The sequence below is a fragment of the Psammomys obesus genome, unplaced genomic scaffold (genome assembly GCF_907164565.1).
Source record: "Psammomys obesus unplaced genomic scaffold, mPsaObe1.curated_primary_1811, whole genome shotgun sequence".
Lineage (NCBI taxonomy): Eukaryota > Metazoa > Chordata > Mammalia > Rodentia > Muridae > Psammomys > Psammomys obesus.
The window spans coordinates 7890135-7914838 of NW_026586383.1; the positions used below are offsets into that span (position 1 = coordinate 7890135).

The 24704-nt window shown below is 49.9% G+C and overlaps 1 protein-coding gene across 1 annotated transcript in view; it reads left to right on the top strand.

Moving 5' to 3' along the window:
* Positions 1-24704, top strand: part of Itga9 (integrin subunit alpha 9) — a 268798-nt gene that overhangs the window by 53983 nt on the left and 190111 nt on the right. The window contains exons 11-16 of the mRNA XM_055601549.1: positions 2738-2875; positions 5202-5307; positions 6483-6577; positions 13966-14056; positions 14819-14864; positions 21592-21746. Of these exons, the coding sequence (XP_055457524.1) occupies positions 2738-2875; positions 5202-5307; positions 6483-6577; positions 13966-14056; positions 14819-14864; positions 21592-21746 (631 nt within the window). The remainder of the gene's footprint in view (positions 1-2737; positions 2876-5201; positions 5308-6482; positions 6578-13965; positions 14057-14818; positions 14865-21591; positions 21747-24704) is intronic.

The window sequence follows — 24704 nt, forward strand, 5'->3', positions numbered from 1 at the left end:
CTTCCCTTCCTTTCTTCCTTCCTCCTTCCTTCCCTTCTTTCCTTCCTTCCTTCTCTGTGTGTATATGTGCATGTGTGTGTATGTGTAGGGGGAGTTTGTGGGGGGTTGTGTGTGTATGTAGGGGGATTTGTATGTGTGTGTAGGGGGGATTTGTGGGAAGGTGAAGTTGTGTGTGTGGTCATGTGGACACGCACACCTGTGTTTTTCCATGTGTATGTGTGCATCTGCCTTCCTTAGCCACTCTCTACCTTATTTTTGAGAGGCCCTCAGTTGGGCTGGCTGCCCTGAGTGTGAGCTCCAGGGATCCTGAGTCTCTTCCTCGGCACCAGAGTTATGGCTGCTCAGGCTCGGGTCTTCATGCTTGCACAGCAGTACTTTACTGCCGGAGCCAGCTCCTCAGACCCCTCCTTTTCCTTTCCTTGGGGCTCCTCTCTGCAGAGCCTTCACCCTGCTCTGGAGTCACTGAGACATCGCCTTCACCGGCACCTTCAGCTGCCTGTATGTCGCCATCATCTATCCGACCTGATGTAGGGCCTTCCCCTTCTGTTGGCTTGTTCTGCTTATTGCTAGAAGAGAGTCTCAGCTCTCTGACTGTTCCACTATCTCATGGAAGGACATGACTTCCCCGTAGCTTTGCCCTTTTGTCCAGGGCTACATGTACAACAGAAGGCTCCCACTCAGAAAGCCACCCGCCCACTTCTGTTTTTGTTTGGCTCCACTTTGGTTCAAATTGTCTGGTATCCTGGCTCACTTTCAGTAAGAAAGAAAAAAAACAATTAAAAAAATGGTCTGCTGTTTCTTGAGTTGACACCTTACAACAGTAAACTCAAGAGTCTGTACTAAGCTTGTGGCTCAGATGTGAATACAGACACACTCCAAGCTACTGAGGATATCTGCTTAAGGAACTCTGCTTCCAAAAATGTGTTCTTGACATGTCAAAGTGTTATCAGCTTACCTCAGTGGGTAAAGTTGTCTGCATTTAAAAACCTGAAGGACTTTTGATCGGACACCCATGAAGATAATAGCTCCCTGGGATTAAGCCAATCACCCCAGGGGCTCAGCCCAAGAGAACAGCTGTTGGCTTTGCTCTTCTGGCCTTGCCTGGGTTTGTAAGCAGCATCCCCAAGGCCCTCAGGGCCAGTGGTAACCTCAGGAAGTTGATTGAAGCACTCTCGCCTCTCTCAAACTCCCCAAGGTCACCTGCCAGCGAGTCTCACAAGCAAGAGAAAATTCTGGGCCCTTCTAGCTGAAAGCATTCACTTAAAAGCAACCGTACGTCTTGTTAGAAGACGTTCCAAACCTGCAGCCCTTCAGGGAGGGCACAACATTGCATGCTCCTGTTTGGCACACACAGCGTTTGCTTATTTACTTATTTAACCCAGAACTGGATATTAGCCTAGGATCTCTATAGCCCAGGATCTCTGGGCTGTATCCTTAGCTCTTTTGTGATTTTTACTTTAAAAAGACTTACTGTTTTTTTACAATTTTAAACTCTGTGTGCATGTGTGTGAGTGTTTGCATGTAAGTGAAGGTACCATGAGAGCCGGTGACATCACATGCCCCTGGAACTGGAGGTCAAGGCAGTTGTAAGCTGCTCAGTGTAGGTGCAGGGAGCAGAACTCAGGACCTCTGTGAGAATGGTGTGCGCACGTAACCACTGAGCCACCCCTCCAGCCACTCCTTTACTTTTGAGGAAGGGTCTTGCTAAGCTTTCTAGGGTGGCCTTGAACTTGGGGTACTCCTTCTTCAGCCTTCTAAGTACTTGGGGTTGCAGCCCTGGGCCACCAATCCTATAGCAATCAGTCTAAAAAAAAATTAACACGTTGCCAGCATTTGGTACTTAAAGTCAAAATTTAGATCTCTTGGAAACGGAAAGGCTGGTGTGCTGGGAGCAGCTGTCCTGGTGATGTCAGCCACAGCTGGGTGGGGCTGCTGCTTCAGCTGGGCCGTGAGCTCCAGGCTGGGGCAGCCCCACCACTCGCTGTCACAACTCAGACACCACTTCCCACCTGAAAGCACGCTTGAGCTGCTTGTTTTTCTTTCACTTGTTCCCTCCAGGCAAAAGCCCGGGCCTTTGGCCTTCGAGTTTGAGATGAGGGGTCTAAACCACCAGACCCTGGGCTAGGGGATGGCTCTGTTGATTTTAGAGTCTTGTTGCCCAAGTGTGATCCTTGGGTCCTCAGAACGCATGTGAAAAAGCTGAGAGTGTAGCATGCTCTTGTACTCTCAGCACTGGGGAGGAGGAGAAGTGCATATGGACCTGCACACGTGTGGACTTGCACATGTGTGTTCTTGTATTCACATGAACATGCACCACGCCATGACATACACACACACACCAAGACTGGGAAGAAGTAACAGGTATTGATTACACTCTGATTCACAGAGAGCCTGTACAAACCCGCCCTGTTGTACTTTCCTACCTGTTTGTGTTGTGAGATTTTATGTTCCTACTTGCTTTGCCTAGTCAAATGTGTGTGTGTGGCACATATATAAACATGTGTCATTCTGTGGGGACTGGCCTGTCTACGTGCCCCTGAGAGGGCTGCCCCCGGCTAGCTGTGGTCTCCAGTTGACTGGAAGGTCCTCGGACTTGGGTATGTCACCGTCCCTCGGCCGACACAGCTTCTGAGGGGCTTCGGACGTATACTCCCTAAGCTGGTGGGCTAATGAGGCGAGGGCCCTGGCCTGTAAGGACAGACTCTGAACAGGTTGTCGTGACTGGACTTGGTTGCAGATGGGCTCTTACTTCGGCTCCTCCTTGTGCGCAGTTGACCTGAACATGGACGGCCTCTCTGACCTGCTTGTGGGGGCCCCCATGTTTTCTGAGATCAGAGATGAGGGGCAGGTCACCGTCTACCTCAACAAAGGAAGTGTGAGTACACTATGGGGCAACAGGGAGGTGGGTGTTGGGGAGGGATACCCCATAGGGATGAGCATCCACTGGGCCCCGCTGGGAGTGAAGTGTGCTTGGGCCGTGCTACCCAGAGGAGATGAAGCCTTGGGTCCTGCATGGAAAGGGTTAATGATCCATTAGTGGACAAAAGTACACAGTGTGATGCTTCCAAGTGTGGGGCCCAGGGGCTTTAGGGTTTTCCTGCTCCCTATAAGTGATGTCAGTTCGATAGACACGTGGTAGTAAGGATCCATCGTTCAGAGGTTAACTCACTTGTCTCACAGCTCACAGCTAAAGCCTAGAGAGGCTGGATTTGAGCCTCAGCAAGTTGGCTTTCTCTCTAGGCTGCACCGCCTCTGAGAGTTTATATGATCTATTGGAGAGATGGATTGAGGTTGTCTGTGAGGAATCTTGAGGAAGGAGCAGGGATGGAGTGGAAAGGTCAATTGACCTGAGCCTGCGCTCCCAAGAGAAGGAGGCTCACTGCGGGTTGAGGGGTGAGGTGGTGGACCCTTACCTAGCTCAGCACAGAGCAGGGGATGAACTGGCCGAGGGCTGTCAACAATGTCCCTTACTCTGCAGAAACACTTTGGATTTCCCTCACCACACTCACAGGAAGAATTACAGAGCTGGCCATCTGAGCATGCTGGTGCGTGGATTTAACCATCCACAGATTGAACATGTGGGGACAAAAAAATCCACTGTGTCCTACTGAGCATGTTTAGATTTTCCTTGCCATTGTTCTCTAAATGAAGTAAATCCTATTTGCATATCATTTGCATTATATTAGACATTGTGAGATCTAGACATGGTTTAAGGCTAGGAGAGGGCACCCATAGTTTCTGTGCAAACACTGTACTATTTTATGTAAGGAATCGAATGCCTAAAGTTTTAGTATGATGGGGTATGATGGGGTCCTCCAATATTCCTAGACACCAAGGGACAGCAGTTTTTGTATTTTGAGGTGGGGGTTTCAAGAAATCAAATCATCATATCTTTATGTCACAACAAAAGGCAGCCCCTGTTGCGGTGGGCTCTGAGTGTACAGTAGCACCAGAATGCCTCCATACAAGGGAAGGTTTAAAGATTCTGAAGCTTGCAGACACCAGGGGTTCTAATGTCCTGGGATTTGTTTGTCAGCGATTCATGGGGACCATGGACATTCTTGGATGGTTTCTGCTGCCATACACAGTTATGCCAGCTCAGTGTTTGCCCAGGAATCTCTGAGCCACATATGATGTAGCCCTCACCCAGGGGTCCTGGGTATTGAACCTGGACCTCTGACAAGGTTACTAATGCCTGTTTTGTGCAAAACCTCAGACACTTGTAGGAAAGGGCACAAGAGAAGGGAAAAATAGAAAAATGGACACTTCTTTGGTTACCAGAATCTAAGGACCCTACCCTTCACCTCTCTACCAACAACCAGAGTTGGGAATTTAAGGAATAAATAGATTTATTCAAGGCCAGCCCTGAGGAAAAGACAGGAGAGGCTGTGATCTCAAGTTGACATTCTGGGTGGGAGGCTCAAGCGTGCACGGACACGGGTTTCATCAAGGCCCTGGACAGGACGCTGATGTGCTGGTGAGGCCGTTCCACCTGGAGCCCATCCCCTCTCCTCCAGAACTTGATCTAGGACCCTGGTCCTGGACCAGCACATGAATTTTCTTTATAGACGAATGCAGCTCATTTGCTCTGAAAGGAGGCCCTCAGAGACCCCCTCCTTATGATTTAGAAAACCCCAGGGTGGTCTAAAAGGAATTATGGAAGGGAGCAGAGATGGCAGTCTCTCTCTCTCTGTTGTACCTTAAAACGGTGCTGGACCAGATGTTGTGGCTCACGCCTTTAACCCTAGTATTCAAAAGGCAGAGGCAGGAGAATGCCTGAGTTTGAAGCCGGCCTGATCTACACAGAGACTAGCCAGAGCTACACCGTGGGACATTGCCTCAAAGAAAACAAAAACCAAGTTTGGAGAAGAGTTAGGCTGTACAGAAAGCTGAGAAGAAAGACAGTGTGGGGCTAAGGAGAGGGTAGGCTTGCCTGTCTGGACTTGGCCAGGTGGGGCTCAGCCATTGGTCCGCCTACCATTACCTTTCTTCTAAAATGTGTCTCGGGCTATTTTCAGACTCTCTCGTTGCGTAGGTGAAAGGCCGTATTTTGCTATGAGGAGAGATAGTTGGCTTCCTGTGGTTCTGCCAGCTGTTTCCTGTGCATGGTTGTACCCTAAGAGGGTGTCGTTCTGAGCTCTGAGTTTTCATTGTGCTTTTTGGCCCCCTTCTCTTTGTCCCCCCTCCATCCTGTTTCCCAGGGAGCCCTTGAGGAGCAGCTAACCCTGACTGGAGATGGCGCCTACAATGCCCACTTTGGGGAGAGCATCGCCAGCCTGGGGGATCTGGATGATGACGGGTTCCCAGGTGAGTGAGTCCTCTCTGGGGCACGGGGTCCCTCCAGGTGCTCGACATGCTGAGTTTGTGTCTGGCTCCTGTATTTCCTGTCTCAGCCCTGAAGGTACAGCAGTTCTCCTGGGTAGAAAGGGGCACTCTCAGAGAGGGGCGGGGCACCAGAATACGGCTTCTGCACAATCCATTCTCATCAGCTCCGCTCCTGCACTGTGTGTTTGTAGCGGCCTCTGGGGCTTGTCTTCGGGCTCCTGCCCATCATAGAATGTTTGACTCTGGGGTGGGAGGCTCAAGCATTCAAGGACACAGGTTTCAGCAAGACACTGGACAGGAAGTTGATGTGCTGGAGGGGCACCTGGGACTCTCTGTCCTGTTGTTGGGGAAATGAATAAGGAGAGAATAAGTATTTTCTCCCCCGAAAATGTCAGCCTAGTTGTGTATGTGTGTCAGAAGAATGGGTGGGTTTGTACCTACTGTCCATCTCTTCTTGGACAATGGTACCCTCATAGCCTTTTGGCTTCTCTCTGTGGTCTTTTGGCACCTCTTCCCCTCACTGTGTGTGGAGCACACAGACATTAGGAGCCGCTTCTGCAGGGCAGGGATGCGGCTCATTCTTAGGCCACACCCCTTCAATACGTCACATCATTGGCCACAGGTGGCTTCACTCAGTGAGAGGACTGTCATGGCGAGGTCACGGGAACACTCGCCCCTCACACTTGATCTCACTTTAACAGACATATGACTTATTAGAAGTCAGGGGAGGAGCGGAAGGAAGAGTCAGGCTTTGTTCCAGGAGCTGTCATTTGTGAGAATAATGTTGGTGTACATGTGGAATGAATGCCACTTTCACCATTTCCTTTACCTAAAATAAAGTTGACGTTCTCACTGACTGGAGAATGCTGACAGACGGGGGTTAGGATGGGTCATGTTCAGCTGTGGCTCTCTTATGGATCGCTCCAGGGTCCTTTTCTCTGAGGAGGAGAAGAGGCACTTTCTTGGGAGTAAACTGTTCTCATCCTTAGTAACTTTCCACGTCTTTAGTGTTCGGACACCATTTGCCTGATTCAGTGTTTGGATGGTGAATGGTGGAGAGGTTGTGAAATCAGGGAATGTAGACTTGATGACTGGAATGGAGAAGGCCACGCTGATATGACCCCACACGGCTGTTCTAACTCACGCTTTCCCCTCAGATGTGGCTGTCGGGGCACCTAAGGAGGATGGCTTTGCTGGTGCAGTCTATATCTACCATGGTGATGCCAATGGGATTGTGCCCCAGTACTCAATGGTAAGTGGTGGGAGGAGCCATGATGACTGTGTATGTGTATGTATGTGTTACGTATGTATGTGTGTTATGTATGTATGTGTGTTATGAATGTATGTATGTATGTGTTATGTATGTATGTATTTATGTGGTATGAATGTATTATAGAGGCTCCACTGAATGTATGTATGTATGTGTTATGTATGTATGTATGTATGTATGTATGTATGTATGTATGTGGTATGAATGTATTATAGAGGCTCCACTGAATGTATGTATGTATGTGTTATGTATGTATGTATGTATGTATGTATGTATGTATGTATGTATGTGGTATGAACGTATTATAGAGGCTCCACTGTGCACCGTGCTATGGGAATGAGGATGACAACACTTGGGCTTTCCTTTCACACTTTTCATTAGTGAAAGAGACAAGCAATTAATTAATACTGTTTTATTAAAACCAGAAAAAATTGTTAGACCCCCAAATTTACCCACATTTGAGGATACATCCTGCATACCTAAAAGAATATCTGTTTACCTTTCTTCAACTATTTTGTTATTTTTAATTGCATGTATATGTTGGGGGTGTGTGCACATGCGTGCAATGCCTACAGAGGTCAGAAGAGGGTGCTAGAGTCTGAACTGGAGTTACAGGTGGCCGTAAGCAGAAGCAGGTGCTGGGAACTGAACCCCAGTCCTCTGCGACTCCTAACTGCTGTTCTATCTCTCCAGCCCCAACATCAAAATCCTCATCTAGAATAAATAATAACTATTTATTTAAAAATATTTCTTTTAAATGCATTTATTTTACTGTGTGTGTATGTGTGTTTGTGATGTGTACACTCTCATGCATATGGAGGTCAGAGGACAGCTTGTGGGAGATGGTTTTGTTGCACCATGTGAGTTCCAGGGAACTCAGGGTGGTCAGGCTTTATGGCAAACCTGCTGAGCCACTTGCTGATACCCACAGCTATCTATTCAAAAAGAGAAAGCCAAGTGCAGTGGCGCACACCTGTGATCCCAGCCCTTGGAGGGGCAGAGGCAGGCGGATCTCTGTTCAAGGCCAACCTGGTCTACAAAGCAAGTCCAGGATAACCAAGGTTACAGAGAGATAACCTGTCTCAGGAGAGGGTGTGTGTGTGTGTGTGTGTGTGTGTGTGTGTGTGTGTGTGTGCAACTTCCTCTTTTTGTTGGCAGCTTTGGCAAACCACCTGTGTACTAAGCCAGTGGAATTAAATTTCTTTTTAATGTTTAACTGCTTTTGGACAGTGTCGTGTGCAGCTCAGTCTGCTCTCAAAGTTACTAGGTAGTTAAGGATGTCATTCATCTTCTGATTCTCCTACCTTCACCCTTAAATTGCTAGGATTACTGTGTGACACAGTACTCCATCTTATGTGGTGCTAGGAATTTAACAGGGCTTTGCTTATGCCAGGCAAACAGGCTACCAACTGAGCCTTGTCCCCAGGCCTCTGAGGAACACATTTTAAAATGTCAGCTAGAGACACAGGGACCCACAGAGGGCCTGAAAGTCATCATGGGCTGTTGTCAGACTTGGTATCAAAACCAAAGCTAATCAGAGCCCCGGTTTCACATCCCAGACTTGGAAACATGGAAGTGGCGAGCTCTTTATTTTTGCCTTGTAAGCATGGTGCTCACTCAGTCTTGCTGACGGTATCAAGCCCAGCCCATGGGAAACAAGGAAGTCAGGCTCTCAACAGAAGTTCGGTCAGGATATCTATGGGTGTGTGTAGAACGGTTTGTGTCTCTCCCCTATTGGGTCAGGGATAGAAAAGAACACACATCAAGACACCCTGTAGTCAGTCTGCAGTCAGTCTGTGGAGTGCTTGCTGAGCATGCCTGAGCTCCTGGGTTCCATCCTCAGCACCCCATAAACCATGCGTGGTGTCACACGCCTGAAATCCCAGCACTCAGAGTGCAGAAAGATCAGAAGCTTACGGTCATCCTCAGTGAGGCTATAAAACCCTTCACTAAGAAACAAAAACCTTTCAGACAGCAAATATTTGTAATTGAACACACTTGTGTGTTAATTACTTCCTGTTCACACCTGTACACATATAGATTTGTGTTTTTAGGGCTGAACTCTGTCCAGCCCAAGGTTTGTACTTTTTAAATTTAACTTTTTATTGATTCTTTGTAAATTGCACGACATGCACCCCAATCCCACTCACCTCCCTGTCCCTTCATGTCTACCCTCCACCCTTTCATCCTCCTCCACCAAAATAAAAAAAAAGAACCTTGTATAGAAGCTGCAGTGTGTCACAGTGTGTCCCACAGTGCACCCTTTTGCCCACACGTCTTTCAAGTGTTCACTGCAATGAGTCACTGGTCTGGTTTTGGCCTCTGGCTTCTGTTACATTATCAATACTGGATCCTCACAGATATCCTATTGTTGCCCTATTGTGTCATGGAGACTCTGCAGCTTTGGGTCTGCAGGACAGGCCTCTTCACATGCTCCAGGCGTTCATAGATGGAGATGTTAAGTGGGCCAACCCCAAACCCTAGATGTGGGCTTGGGTGGTATCTAATCTGGTCAGCCCACCAGCTCTCCTGCACCCACACCACCAGAGCGAGCTCTCCAGCACTGTCCTGGCTAGTTCACCCAATGCCAAAGCCTGGCAAGGGGGGAGGCCATCTCTCCCACTCTCCAGCTCTCATGCCTTCGGGACTGGCTCACCTGTAACCCCCATCGCCAGGGCTAGCTCTACTGTGGTGCCCAGGTGAGGGGCAGAGCTGCTCTCCCAGTGCTACAGCCATTGGGGGGTGGGGCCAGCTCTCCTGTTCTCAGGACCCCAGGGCCAGCTCTCCTGCCTGCAGTGAAGAGGGGCAAAGGGGTTAGGGCATCTCTCTCATGCCTATGCCAGTGCATGGCAGACAAGTGGTACTCACAACCTCAGGTTGGCTTACCCACAACCCCCACAACCAGCTCTAGTATGCTTCCTGGGCCAGGTGCCAAGTGCTCTGAAGTTCCGTTTTCCCAAGTGCTGTAGCTGGCAAGGGCCAGGGTCAGCTCTCCTGCTCTCCTGCCTTAGGGTCAGCTTCTCCACCTCAAGAGCAAGCTCTCCCATGATGCCTAGGTGAAGGGAGGGGCCAGCTCTGCATGGCCCCCAGGCAGCCCAAACCAGGGATGTCTGCCTGGCCTTTGGTGGTAATGGATCCCCACTGCTTCAGGGCCATGGACCCAGACATGGCCCTCACGGCAGCATGGGCCAGGACCTCTCCATGGCCTTAGGTGGCATCACCTGCTACTCACATCGGGTTGTTCCTCACTACCCTCAAGTCTCCAGTTCTGCCTCTCTCCGTCGTGCCCACATCTTTCCGCTTCTCTTTCTCTTCCATCTCTCCACCACTTACGTGTCCATCTTAATGGCGCCCAGGGCCTCGGGTGTGTGTGGTTGTCTCAGGAGTGTGATGCCCCACCCACGCAAAGTGGCACCAAGCAGGGATCATCTTGGCTCGCCCAGTCCACGTGAGCCAAGGTTTGTATTTGAAGAGGCACGCGTAACTAAGGGTGCGGTTTCTTTTCCTTTTATTATTAATTTATTTACTTGTGTGTGTCTACACGTGTGAATGTGTGTACACACGTGTGTGAGTGTGTGGTATGTGTTTGGACTATGTGCACGTGTGTGGTACACACAGAAGCCAGAGGAGGGTCAGGTGTCCCTGCTCTGCTTCTCTCCCTTGAGACAACTGCAGCTAGGCTGGTGTCCGTCGAGGCCCAGCCATTCTCCTGTCCCCACCCCAACACAGGCTCGTGAGGCACGCCTGGTGTTCTATGTGACTGCTGAGGCTCTTCATGTTCTGCAGTAAGTGCTCTCACTCACTGAACACAGCCCTGCAGACACAGCATCCACATTTATAACTGTTTGTGAAGCAACTGTGGGCGGGAAGTTGGGGGCTTGCTGCCTATGAGGCTGGCTCTCTCTGCATACCCCTTACCTCAGGGCTTGAAAGATACTTAGACACATGGTGAGGAGGAAGAGCCATCTCCAGAGAGCCTGTCATTTCTTTACCATGAATCCTCACAACGGCCGAATGAGACGGATACCCTTATCAGCCATTGTCTTTCTGTTGTGCCCCACAGAGGGTATTGACTCTGTCTGGAGTAGACACCTTTCTCAGCTACGTTTTGGAAAGAGGCCCAAGGAAGTCCCATGGGAAATGCACAGATACAGACTTGTGTTGCCCCAAAGTACATACACTTCGTAGGGCGTCCATCCACACAGACTGCTCTCTTGTCATTAGATACAAGTAGCCATGGAAACAACAAACTTTCGGTGATTCAGACAACTTCTCAGAGGCTTAAAACCCAGAGTGCGGCCTGCATGATCTCAGTCGGGGTTGCTGTGTCTCCCATGATGAGTTGAGAGTCATCTAAGGAACCCATCCTCAGGTGGGGGGTGGGGTAAGGGTCACTCCTCACACATCCTCCTGGCAGCTTGTGCCTGGACCTCAGAAGCTCACCACACAGAGGGGCCACCTGCAGGAGCCCCTGCCCCTCCGCCCTCTGGTGTGGCTCTCCAGTGTTTTGTTTGGTTGCTGGGTGGAATCCTTTCAGAAATCTGTAGTGCGCGTTTGTGGTTAGTGTGAAGCAGCTAGTAGGAAGCCGTGATTGGCAGCTGGAAACGGTGCCTTTGTCAGCACGCATGCTGGCTCGCTTAGCCGTCACAGAAAGAAGTGGTTTGGGGCTCTTTAAATAAAAGGGTGGAGAGAGAATGAGAAAGAGAGGAACAGCTATGATTATACTTTTCTAAGCTCTCTAATACGTATATGATAAGGCCAATGATTTAAAAGGTAAAAAAACAATCCATTAATGATAGGTTCTTCCGGGCCTGGATCCTGGACAGAGCGGGCATTGTGTGCAAGAACTGGAGGAAGAAATCAGAAACGAATCTAGGCAAGGAGATTGCTTTCCTTTGGCCCCAGCTAGTATTATTTCTGCTGGAGAAATTGTGAGATCAGAGCCTGGACTCCTCCCACATTACTCTGTAACTCCTGCCGTCTCCTTGAGCTCACAATGAAAAGTGTTGATTTTAAGATCCATAGATGCCTTTCTCAGCCCGAGAGCCCCCTGGGCATGTCGTCGCGGCCTCTGTGATCTCTCCCCGGCCCCAACAGACACAGCGTATAAACCTGGTCAAACGGAGGTTTCCCACAGTTCCTGGTTTCCATTTAGAGTTATTAGCACCGTGTAGACTTATCTTCCCGGCTTCAGAGCATAATGGCCTGCAGATGTCAGCGGCCTGCATCACCACCCGCCAAATGGACCACCCCTTACTCTCCCTGAGGCCCAGCCACAGTATACCCGAGAAACAAGAACCCACAGCAAGCTGCTTCTCAAGCTCTAGGCCTCCAGAGCCGAGAGGAGCAGTGTCGAGGTGCGCCTTTTACCCAGATCCACACACACGTTGGTTTAGACAGAGCCGAGCGGGAATCTGTGGCCGAGCCTGCTGACAGGCAGTTTCTGCAGCTCTGAGCCACCCTTTGATGTGCACACATTTCCCGTTGGTTGCCCTAACAAAAGATGGCAAGCAGCCCTCTTGGATCATCGCTGGGACGGGTCCTTCTAGTTATCAGCTGCCGAGGGCGGGGACATCCTATTTCCCTCAGTGGAGCCCGTGGACGCTTCGGCTCCACCGGGGCTTCCCCACTATATGCTGGGGTAGAGACAAGCATGAAGAAAGAGAGGCAGAGCGTGCCCCCGAATGTCTGTGAGCTTGGTTCTGTTGTGCACGTCACTCCGTGATGTGAAGTAAAGCATGCTCTTGTCATCCATGAAGAGACGGGTATAGTTTCAGGTATCAACTTGATACAGACCTAGAGTCCTGTGGGAAGAGGGACTTGGCTGAAGAATTACCTCCATCAGCTTAGCCTACCGGCATATTGGCATGTGTTTTCTATGTTGCTGTTACTGTAGGAGAGCTCAGCCCGCTGTGGTGGTGCCATCCCTCATCAGAGGGCCTCGTCTGTATTAGGAAGCTAGCCGAGCAAGCCAGAGGGAGCAAACCAGTAAGCAGTGACCCTCGTGGTTCCTGCTTCAAGCTCTTGCCTCGAGGGCCTGCCTCGATTTCCCTCCATGATGGACTGTAACCTGTAAATAGAAAACCAAAGCAAAAATAAAAACTCTTTCCTCCCCAGGTTGCTTTTGGTCAGTGTTTTTATCACAGCCACAAAGAAAGAGCTGATGAGGACACTGCAGGTGGGAGAAAGTGGGAACTGATCTGATCTCAGAAAGTGAGACTTTCTGGCTCAAGACGGCTGGCCCCTGTGAAAGGAACCGTGCTGTACAAATGTGAAGGGGTAGCTTTGAGGGCCCAGGGCTGGCTGTGTGGCAACCATCCTTTTGTCGGCATATCTTTTTGTTTTTAATTATGCTCTGTGTGTGTGTGTGTGTGTGTGTGTGTGCATGTGCAGTGAATGCAGAGACTGAGGAGGCAGAAGAGGGTGTCGGATCACCTAGAACTGGAGTTACAGATAGTTGCCTCCAAATGTGGGCCCTGGAGACCAAACTTGGAGCCTCTGCAGAAGCGGTGTGCTCTAACCATTGGCCAACCTCTCCAGTCCTGTGTTCTTTTTTTTCAAATGTGTATGTGCATGTGGACCTATGTGTATGAAGCTAGACGACAATTTCAGGTGTCATTCCCAGCAACACTCTCCACAGCGTTTGTCTCAGGGTCTCACAGACCCCGGTTAAGGAAGACCTGAAGTCTAGCCAGTGACTAGTCAGAGACACCCCTGTCCCTGGCTCCCCAGCACTGGCTTTGCAAGCACATTCAGCCATATCTGGCTCTTTATGTAGATGCTGGAGCCAGCTCTCAAGTCAAATGCTTTACCAGGTTTCCCAGACCTACAAATATTCTTGCGTGAGGCCATCTGTTGTGATGACGTTAGCGGTGTGTAAAATGTGGCATGCTAGTGGAGTCGTGAGTGTGGAATGCCTTTCAGGAGACACGGCAGATCTCCTCCCTGGGTTTTTTAGGAGGCTCAGCACCCTGCAGTTTTAAACTTACTAGGTCAACCTATGAAGCTCAGAGTCTATAGACCTCCCAATTCGAGGGATGGAGGGGAAGTTCCACACGGCTGTCTTTCCAGCTGGGTGTGTTAGTGGCCTGTCCATCGTAGGAGAGGCAGGTGAAATAGTTAGTACCTAATAGACATTTAGTTGGCAACAAACCCAGGCAAAGTTTTAAATGATGACATCTGGCCAAGGCAAGCAATAATAAGGAGGTGTGCGATCTTCAAGTACCTGCCACAGACCCTCTGGCCAAATTCTACCAGCATTTTCTTCTCTTCCAACAACTTCAGACCTGGTGCCCTGAGGAACCTGAGTTTGAACAGTCCCAGTTCTCACTTGTCCTCCCGTGCCTCTGGTTTTCTGTTGTCTCTTTCAGAAACTGTCTGGGAGGAAGATAAATCCGACCCTGCAGATGTTCGGGCAGTCCATATCAGGGGGCATTGATATGGATGGAAATGGCTATCCTGGTGAGTGTTTTCCTCAAAACCATGCCAGATAAGTGAAGATAGGTGTGTGAGATAAGATAGTTTGGGGGTTTAGTCAACAGTGGTTATTGTCAGAGCAGAATGAGACCGTTTGCCCAGGGCTGGGCTTCAAATGCTTCAGCTAAGATAAGAGACTCCTTTATACAAAGTCTTATTAAGAACACCCAAATTCTTGGCCAAAAAAAAAAATATATATATATATATGTATATATACATATATATATATGTATATATATATGTATGTATGTATGTATGTTTTCAAATCACTAAAAAAATGAGCCATCAAATATATTATACATACCAATAAAATAATATCTGCCTAAATAATTAAATAATTATGGCCATATATGTATAATAGTATATGCTAGTAATTACGGAAAAATATACACAAACAAGATGAAATGAATTTTAATGAAGTATGGTCCAATGTAGCCAACATTTTATCATTTTAGTATGCAACTATTGTAAAAGTTATTAATGAGTTAGTTTTTAAAACTTAGGTCTTCAAAACCTGCTCTGTATTTTACATGCCCAGCTCCCTTTCCAGGCCTGGGGGCCACATGTGGTTGGCTGCCACTTAGGACAATGTGACTGTAATTCTTGTAAAGTCATTACACAGCCAGACAGCAGCAGTGGGAAGGCTCTCCGACCCCAAGGCTGGGCCTCCATCACTGTGGCACTGTGCCAAAGGGCATCTGGGGCTGGTTTCCACAAGGTTCTGAGTCTGTGCCTTCTCGTCCTCAGATGTCACCATCGGTGCCTTCCTGTCCGACAGTGTAGTCCTCCTCAGGTGAGATGCCGGGCTCTTGCTCCTGGGGCCTCGTTCTTCAGGAGTGACAGATGGATCTTTGTTGGGGAGGCTGCATGCCCAGGGATGCTCCCTGCATTCTCTGTCGTATTCTTCTTTAGCACAGAGTTCCAGAGTGCAGGCCTTGGCTGGGGAGCTGAGAGCTTCCTGGGGCGTTCTGACTGCGTTGGGGTGATCCAAACCCTAACCCAAGGACTGTTTGCCTTTGGCCACGACCATCCCTGTCAGTGGACGTGCTATATAAACGTTCCCGTTTCCTGTAAGCACCAGCCATCCAAAGCCTGGGACACTCTGTCTGGCCTATGATTTTGTCTTTCTAGCCAGTATCTTCAGTTAGCCCTCAACCTCGAGGACCAGGGCTGCCTGTCCACTCGCTGGTAGCAGCAGAGGGGTGGGGCATGTGCTTAGACTGGCCAAACCCTACACAGTACCATCTTTGAGTATTTCTGTCTCTGTGAGTCAGAGGAAGCAGAATTGCACTTTGGAGTGGGAGCCAACAGTTCTGCTAATAACTCAATGGCAGAACGTTCTAAAATAAACCGCTATGGCCGTAAGCTGGAAGGGATCCCAGAGGCCATGTAGTCCTCCGCACACATGCTTTGCATTTGGCCTTGCCTTCTGCAGGCCTCCCCAGAGGGACACAGTCTCCTCCTGAGTGAGGTACCCCACAGGAAAGGGCTTAGGAACTTTGACAGAACCAGCTGGCTGTGGGGTAGCTCTAAACTTTGAATTGTTAAAGTGGCAGCGTGACCTTGAGGTTGGGTGCGACCAGAGGGCAGGTGGCTTGAGTTCAAGCTGGCCTCTGCTCTTTTAGGTGAGCTTCCTTGACCCCTGTGTTCCCGGATTTTCCTCTGTGAAAGACAATGAAGGGAGTATTCCCCAGAAGCTGTGGGCTGATACATGAGAATATGAGTCAGAGCCTGGTGGAAGGGCTAGCAAGTCTTCTGTAGATGTGGTTCAGTCTGACTTCCTAAGGGTCTGATTTCTGGCCTCGTGTCATCTACACAGAAGCCCTGCAGGGCCGAAGATGAGAAAGTATTGTCCAGACACTAGATCAACCCTCCCTGGCTCCTTGGCTTATCCCACATGTGGCTGGGTTTCCGCTCTCTCTCCCTTCTCTCTGGGACGGCAGCTTTCCTCTTGGGAGATCCGGGATGTGGGGGAGCTGTAGTGGCTCTATGAGGGCTTGTCTTCCCCTAGCGGTGACCTGACAGCTCCTTGTAGTTCCCAGGGTCCCTTGTGGCTGAAACCCACTCCCTGGCTTCTCACAGTGGCAGTAAGCTGTCTTGATACCAAAAGCACCTCTTTGTCTTTTAAACGTCATCATTTTTTAATTAAATAAGTTCTTTTTCACACAATATATTCTGATCACAGTTTCCCCTCTCTCACTTCCTTGCATATCCTACCCTTCTCCTCATCCATCCAGCCTCATGCCTCTTTCTCTCCCTCTCTTTAGAAAACAGGAAAATTAGAAAATATATATATATATCTAGTATTAAAAAGAAAGGAAAAACCACAAGAAACACACAAACTTATAAAAAAAAAAAACACCCACAAAATTGGAAACCATAATAGATAAGCAAAAGATTTTTTTTAATGCTCTAACAAATATTATGAGACAAAAATTAAAAAAAAATCTCAGAAAACACCATTGAGTTGATTTTGTGTTGGTCATCTGCTGCTGGGCATGAGGCCTGGCCTTAAGCGTGGTTCATAGACTTACGGAGACGCCACTGGAGAAAACGAATTCTGCCTTTGGAAGGAGTTGTCAGTGGAGCTAGCTTCTGGATTAGGGATGGGAGATCCTGCTCACTTCCCCTTTCAGTGCTGGGACCTCATCTTTCTTCCCCTACGAGCCCTGAGCTCCAAGGAGTCTCTCTTCATCTCTCCCCTCATGGGTGTAAGTGTTAAGTAAGGAGACCCCAGACCCCAGCATGGAGTGGAATACCAGGAGAATGCACATGGCTGGGTTAGGGAGGAGCCCTCCACCTGGACAAAGGGGCTGTGAGAAGACACTGGAGGAGCAGTGAGCCCACGTGAGCTTCAAAGGAGCATCGGGCCACCACAGGAGCCCCCATTCTCTCAGCTTATACGCACCGCCCTGTGGACATGAAACTCTGTATGCATTAGATGCTAGGGATGGACGGAGGACGTGGCAGACGTGGCCCTGAGTCTTTGCTTCTACCCAGTGAGCCACACAAGTTGATGATGACATAGCTAATGCTTGATGAACACCCCCATGCACCAGACATGAACATGTTATGTGCAGTCCTGTGCTCAGCCACAGGCGTGCACGAAGAGGGGTGTTTCAGTAGGTGACTTCATCATGGCTGAGTTTAACAGCACTGACACAAGCTAGGGCAGCTATGACATCACTGTGTGGTGCACCTACGGGACTGCCATCGTACCCGTGGCCTGTCTTCCCCACTCTGCAGGGCATGGCTGTAGTCATTGTGTGTTTTCTTTCTTTCTTGGGTTACAGTTTGTACACAGTAAAAATACCAGTTCGAGCACACAGATCAGTGAGTGTTGACTGGTGAACATACCCATGCCAACTACATCACCCAGACAAAGCACATTCCTGCTGCCCTGAAAGCTTTCTCATGCTGTTAAAAATTATTATTATTTTATTATTATTGTGTTGGGGAGGTGCCATGAGGACAGCATTGTGGGATGGCTTCTGTCCTGAACCCTTATGTGGGCTCCAGGGATCAAACTCCAGTCTCCAGGCTTGGACAAGGACTTTCTCCACCAGCCCTCTCCCCAGCCCTCCCTGTGTTCTAATTGCATCTTTCTCTCCATGGGCATCTGCTCTTGTAGTATCTGTCACCACAGGTCACTCGTGCCTATCCCAGAATTCCATACAAGTGGAATTTCACCACCTGTGTTCTAACTTCTGAGTTTTCTCACTCAAGTCAGTGTCTCTGATGACCCACCCATGTCTTGCACTCAGTGTGGGTTGGTTTCTAATGCTCTGAACCACTCTGCGATGTGTGTGTTGCTATTAACCTGCTTTATGAATGAAAAGCTAGGAGCTTTGTGGGGGTGAACTTGGTTGTCAGCTTGACACATCTGGGAAGAGAGAGCCTCAGTGGGAGAATTGCTTCCATCAGATCGGCCTGTGGGCATACCTGTGGCGCAGTTCTTTTTGATTGCTAATTGGCAAAGGAGGGCGCAGCCCACTGCGGGTGTCGTCATCCCTAGGCAGGTGGGCCTGATCTGTATGAGAAAGCTGGCTGACAGCAGTGACCTCCCATGGTTTCGCTTCAAGCTTTTGCTTTAGCTTTCCTTGATAATGGACCAGAACTTGTGAGCTGAAATGCCACCCACCTCCTCACGTTGTTTTTAGTCATGCTGTTTATCACAGCCACAGGAAAGCAAAGCTTTTTAAAAAAATTCCAGATAGTGATAAGTGACGGAAGGGCTACATGGTCAGGGACAGCGGTGGTGTCACATTTAGCAGAGAGGACCAGGTTGGCATGTCCTGGAGGAGGTGATGCCAAAGGCCAGTGGTTACATTGGCTGATGCAGCTTTTGGGAATGGTGGCAGGAGCCCTATGCCCGTGGTTAGGGGAACGAAGGAGACAGGGGCTGCCTTTCCTGAAGCTGGGGTGCTTCGGGATGGCTCAGAGACAGTGTTTCAGGGAAGTCAGGTTTCGAGTTTCTCCTGATTTGGGGTGAGATGAGCAAAAAGGAATGGGCATGCCTGCAGACAGGGCTGTGTTCATTGTAGCTGAAGGCACTGTCAGACACACCTTGGGGTTTCGGGAAGCTTTGGGCTGAGGCTGAGAGAGAACCCGACTGAGCTTGTTCAACTGTGTGCACACAGATGAGCTTCTTGGACAGAGGAAGACCAGGGCTGGTTTTGTCACCTGTCCCTTCCTGCCAGGAGAAGTAGAGCACTGCCATGTGAAAACTGTATCCTGGCCACTTTTCTCATTTACCTGGAAGAGCAACGTAAAGATCTCTCTGCCATTGAAAAGCACTCCAATTACCTACTTCTCTGAAGTCTTAAGAGCACTTCTGACCCTGTCCTTGGGTGCCTCCTTGCTGCTTTACCTCAGAGGTTGCTGGGTGACAGGTGGGCTCCACCCTAGGAGTGTGAGCTGGCTCCAGCTCTGCCCTCAGGAAGTTTGCTCAGGAGGGCAGGTCTTGTATTCCCATGATAGGAGCCTGGTGCAGTGCCACAAAGGAGCAAAGGAAGTGAGCAGAGAAGCTTATGAAAGATTGCTTTCCTCATCCAAAAACAATGCTTCAAGTGGGAGAGGGAACTGATGTAGCAGATATGGGAAGGAGATGGACCCAGGAGGGCCTTTCAAACCATACTGCTGTGCCTGTGCAAACCTTGTGCAGCAGTCTGGGCTGCTCCTCCTGTCTCCTGCTTACCTCCCCATGCTCAGCTGAGCTTTCTGGGAAGGGACCATGCCTTCTTTCTGACAGACTGATAAAGGGATGGACGAGCCTTTCATCTTTTTTTTCCATAGCCAGGCAGGTCAGGGATTGTCAGGGTGTCATTGTAGAAAGGAGCCTAGCTCTCTCTCTCTCTCTCTCTCTCTCTCTCTCTCTCTCTCTGAAGCTTTGGATACTTTGTCTCTGTTTGTGTGTCCTGTGCTGTGTCTCTCCTCCCTCACAAAGATTGGCTTCAGACTCAGATTTTCTTTAGTAAGGTAGCAAGAAGAGTTACCTCACAGAGCTAAGACCACACACACACACACACACACACACACACACACACAGAGAGAGAGAGAGAGAAATATACATACATACACACAGAGATAGACAGATACACACAGAGAGAAACAAAGAAGTATACATACATATGTAGAGACAGACAGACAGACATTCACACAGAGAGAGAGACTACTACGGAGGCTTTCCAGGGAGAGACCAGTTATGAGGGGACCAGTGGGCTTTTATCCAGTAACGTTTTTATTGCTGTGACCAATTGCCTGGAAACAAACAAAAACAAACAAAAAACCTTAGCAAGCTAAGGCAGGAGACGTTTACTTGGACTTATAGTTTAAGGGTATAGTCCACTGGGAACTCATGAGGCTGCTGGTCACGTGGCATCCATAGTCAGGAGGCAGAGAGAGACAAGGGCTGGTGCTCAGCTCACTTTATCTTCTCTGTTCAGTCAGAGACCCCAAGCCCTTGGGATGGTGCTTTTCCCATCTGGGTCTTCCTGCCTCTCTTAACCTACTCTAGAAACTCTGTCACACACTTCCACGATGATTCCAGATCCCCTTAAGTTGACAAAGCTCAGCACGGCCTCATTTTTGCACCGGCTAGGGCGAAATGGTCTACTTTCTAAGTAAGCCTAGCGCCCTGAACCGGAAGAAAGCCGTGAGACCACGATGGCGGTTTCGTCCAGGCTTCAAGTTGTTGCCTGACTTCATTTTGCCCCACAGCCAGCTTTGCCCAAAGCCTCTTCACTGCCTTGTCACAGCTGCCCTTCTGTGGACCCTCCCTTCTCTGCAGCGGCAGCAGGCAGGGGCCCCTCGCGCCATCTGTGCTGGGTGTCTTCTCAGTGCTTCATGCAGCCAGGTTTTCCTTTCACGTTCTCTGTCCTGGAGTTGGCTGGCCATCCATTCCATCTGCCCTGTCACCCCAGTGCACGTTAAATGAGCCTTACACACACACACAGAGAGAGAGAGAGAGAGAGAGAGAGAGAGAGAGAGAGAGAGAGAAGAGGCTTATGCCCTTTAATCTCATGTCACCCCGGAAGGTCAGGGCTCCGGGAGGGAAGAGGTTCTCTTTGTGGGGCCTAGAGGGGAGAGGGTCAAGCCACAGCTTCGGTGACACCCTCCTGAGCAGACATTTACTGCGGGAAAGAGATGCTAGCTTCTGCCTCTGCTTTTGTCTTGGTGCCCCAGGGGAGTCCAGGGATGCCGTCCACCCAGCAGGCGCCGGGGCGGGTGCTCATGTCAGGGGGAGGGCTGTGTTTATTGGATTTCATTTTGTCCTAAGGCCAGACAGGTTGATTCCTTAAAGTGTTTTGCTGATACCAGCTGGGACTTCATTAATCAGCTCTTTTTAGAACATACTCAATGGATTGATAGACATAAATGAAAGAGGATATTTGACCAGCTGGATGAGATAGAGCTTTGCCAAGTTCTAACTCACACTGACATGGAGAGGACCCGCTCAGTGTGTATCTGGTGTTCCCAGTCTCACTGTCCCTCTCTCCCCTCCTTTTCATTTCTTTAATGCGAGTGCTCGCTCTGTGACCCAGGCTGGCCTAGAACTCTGGGAAACCCTTTGACTCCAGGTCCTGGGCCTCGGATTCCAGGAGTGAGCTGTCACGCCGGCCTTGTGTCTAGCTCCCAGGCCCTGACTGACTTTGTAGCAACGTCTTGTCAGAGCACCACTGCCTCCCCAATGAGACAAAAAGCGGAACTTCTTGGGTGAAATTTTAAATAATCACCCAGCATCTGGTGCTTGATTTATGGCTTCAGCCAGCTGTGTCTCGTTAACAACTAACTTGCCTTTGTTACCGGGAAGCAAACCATTAGTATTTTAGGGAATGCGCTACTTTTAAAACCAGAAAAAAAAGCACTTACAGAGCACATTGGCCTTTCTCTCTTGGGGCATTTCATGCTTTAATTAAACACTGGCTGAAGGCCCAGGCTCTATCCTGCCTGTGGACTTCATGTTTGGTTCTGTGAGCTGCTACTTAACATGGGTTCCCCTCCCCCTCCTCGTCCTGCAGGGCCAGACCGGTCATCACGGTGGATGTCTCCATCTTCCTCCCAGGCTCCATCAATATCACAGCGCCTCAGTGTCATGACGGACAGCAGCCTGTCAACTGCCTGAATGTCACTGTGTGCTTCCGGTTCCACGGCAAGCATGTGCCGAAAGAAATTGGTAAGAACTCACAGAGCCAGGGCTCGGGGTCCCTGTCTTAGTTGGTGCCAAGTTACAATACGCTGGATGCTCCAAGCTCCTTCTCACTTTATGTCCCAGGGGGCTTTGCAGGCAGGCTGCCAGTGGGCCGGACAGTCTTCTTCTCTGAGGCTCCTCTTTTCGCTTTCCTGCTCATTTACATATTTCAAATTTCACATACCCTCCAGCTCTAGGACATCCTTTCCCCCAAATGCACGAGGACCAGTCTGGAACTTACTGGGTGGGGCAGAGTGTGGGCTGGTGAGATGGAGTGCCTGAGCCTTGCCCATGAGGAACACTCTGTGCAGTTAACATAAACAATGAGAATCTAGAGCCCTCCTCCCCCAGCCTGGCGCACCGATAATCCACACAACACTCAGCTTGCAGCAGGTTCCTGGGGAAGTGAGGGAAGTTGTGTTCTATGCTGGGGTGGGACTTTGGTTTGGCTGCTCTGGGACCATCCGTACTCCTGCCAGAACCCTTCATCCATGCTCTGTACATTAGCCCAGTGGAACCATTGCTTCCCCAAGTTGGATGTTAGTTAGGGGATCACAGTTTCTTTTGGACTTTGCTTGGTCTTTGGAGGGGATAAGCATTTGTTTACGATTCTTTAGGGAAAGGGTTCCTGAACTATCATTCTGGTTTTTTCCCTGTCATTTTCATAAAAATAAAGCACATTTCAATCAGAAATACAGCCACCTGCCAGAGAACAAGGTGGCTTTGGAGTGGGGAGTTTGGGAGAGAAAAATGGATGACTGCTCTGGAAATGTGAGTCATCAGTGAGGGAGAGGGAAAGGTAGCCTCCTGGAGCTGTGTAGGCCTAGGCCAGTGGTGGGTAGCCCTCCAGGTCATCAGGAAGGAAACTCTTGGTTCCACAGGGATAGGAAGAGCAGCTCTCCAGGCTTCAGGTGGAGGAAGGGGGAGGTATCTTAAGGGCACAGGATCCTCTACCCAGGGTAATCACCTGGGTCTCTGCATTCAGAGTGCCGCATCTGGGCAGCCCCACCTGGGCACCTGAATTACAACCAGGGGTGGTATTTTCTGTGGCCTCAGTCTGGTTACAAGACATGGGTCTTCAATCACTTGACCTGTTTGGAGGATGGCTTTGGCAGCCAGAGCAGCTATGGCAGTCTTGTCCCTCGGGTTGCTGCTTCTTGCCCTTGGAACCTCGAAGCCCTGGGCATGAACACCAGCCATCTCTTCAGTCCTGCTTCACCAGTGGGAAGTCTTGGCTCTCATGTGGACACAGGGGCATGACGGTCAGCCAGGAGAGGGGCAGCTGTGACTTCTGGGGATACTGTGGGAAATGGGTTTTCCGTAAGGGGTGAACCTGCCTCAGCCCCTTCCGTAGACAGGACCCAGTGAGGAGACAGGTTACCACACTGTATTTTAGCAGGACTTGCCTCTTGGATGTGACCGAGCAGGCACGGGAGCATGTAGTAGTATTTGCAGAAGACAGCTGCCATGGCTGGGATTGTGCCAGTAGCTGGCCGACCCCTCAGATCAGCTACATTGGCATCACCTGGCATCTTGTCAGCCACACACAACGGAATGAGAACTCTGAAGGTGGAACTCAGCAACCTGTGTTTTACCAAGCTTGCAGGTGGCCAGTCACGGTTACACTCCATTAACTCCTTCCTGGGGGTGACCAGAACCTGCGAGTGTGAAGAAGGGAGCTTATGCAGCCGGGACCCGAGTCTTTCAACAGAGAGCACCTGGTGTTGCTACCCGCCCCTCTGAGGTAGTACAGTGAGGGTGTTGGGTCACAGAGGAGGAGCTGTGGAGTAGAGTTATGGTTGTTGGGGCCAGCTGCCATGAAAACCCAGTGCTGGTTAAGCAGATAAAATAAGCAGGGAGGAACAAGGCCTTCTTTTCCTCCTGGCCTTGCAGGCTCCCTCTCTCTCGCCTCTCCCTATTGGCAGAACCTCACAGGGGGCTGCTGGTAAAGCAAGTTTGTGGGATCCCAGCCCAGTGCTATGGCAGAGTGGAGAAGGGTGTGCTTGGAACTGAGAACCAAGGGCTTCATAACCAGCAGAGAAGCGTGCGGGTTCCTAGGGGATCTGAACTATTAAGGCCACGTTCCTACTCCAGAGAGCGCTGGCTCTCAGAGGGCCTTCTCCGTGCTCACTCTGGACTTTGGAAGCACGGAGGTGGGGAAATGAGCCTCATCTGTGTTATTTTGGGCTCTTCGATCAGCAGAGGGGGTTGAAGGTCTGCCAGACTCTGTGCTCAGCCCTGGGCACAAAGCACAGACCCACATTCTAGCGGGAGGGGGTCTCCTCACTTCTAGACACGTGCCTGGGGCATGCAGGCTGGCGTCCCACTCTGGCAGCGGGCAGCCCCACCAACAGGTTTATCACATGTTTTACTAAGCGATTTCAAACAAGAGTTCAGCTCATTCCAAACAGTGTTCTCAGAGACTTCATTCTTGGCTTGGGGGCTGCCTGTGGCTTCTCTGAGCCTTCTAACAGCCACAAAGGAGGACGGAGGGCTATAGCCAAGAGCACTGTGCCCTTTACCCATGGGCTGCGTCTCTAGGGAGACCAGAGGCTTGTCTTGGTGGCCCTAGGCTTGCCTGTCTATAGAATTGCAGTTTGGGGCTTTTGCCATAGTGTCAGATGAAAACCAGGAAGGGCTGAGCCCCAAGGAGAAGCCGCTCCTACCGTGCTTGTTCATTCAGGAATTGAACCCAGGGTCTCAGGCATGCTATGAAAACTCCAACCTGTGTTTCACTCTGAATCTCTGCCGTACATCCCAGGCCCTTAGGAGTAGGCCCAGGTCATCCACAGGAATCCAGCTGGAAGCAGATACCTTCTGCCTGTAAACTTTTTCTTCTGAAGCTAGAGGTGGTACATCCACTCAGAACAGCTTTTGGGCAAAGAGAACATTCTCAAAGCTTCTGGTCCTCAGAAGTGTAGGGATGGGATGTCATGGAAGGAA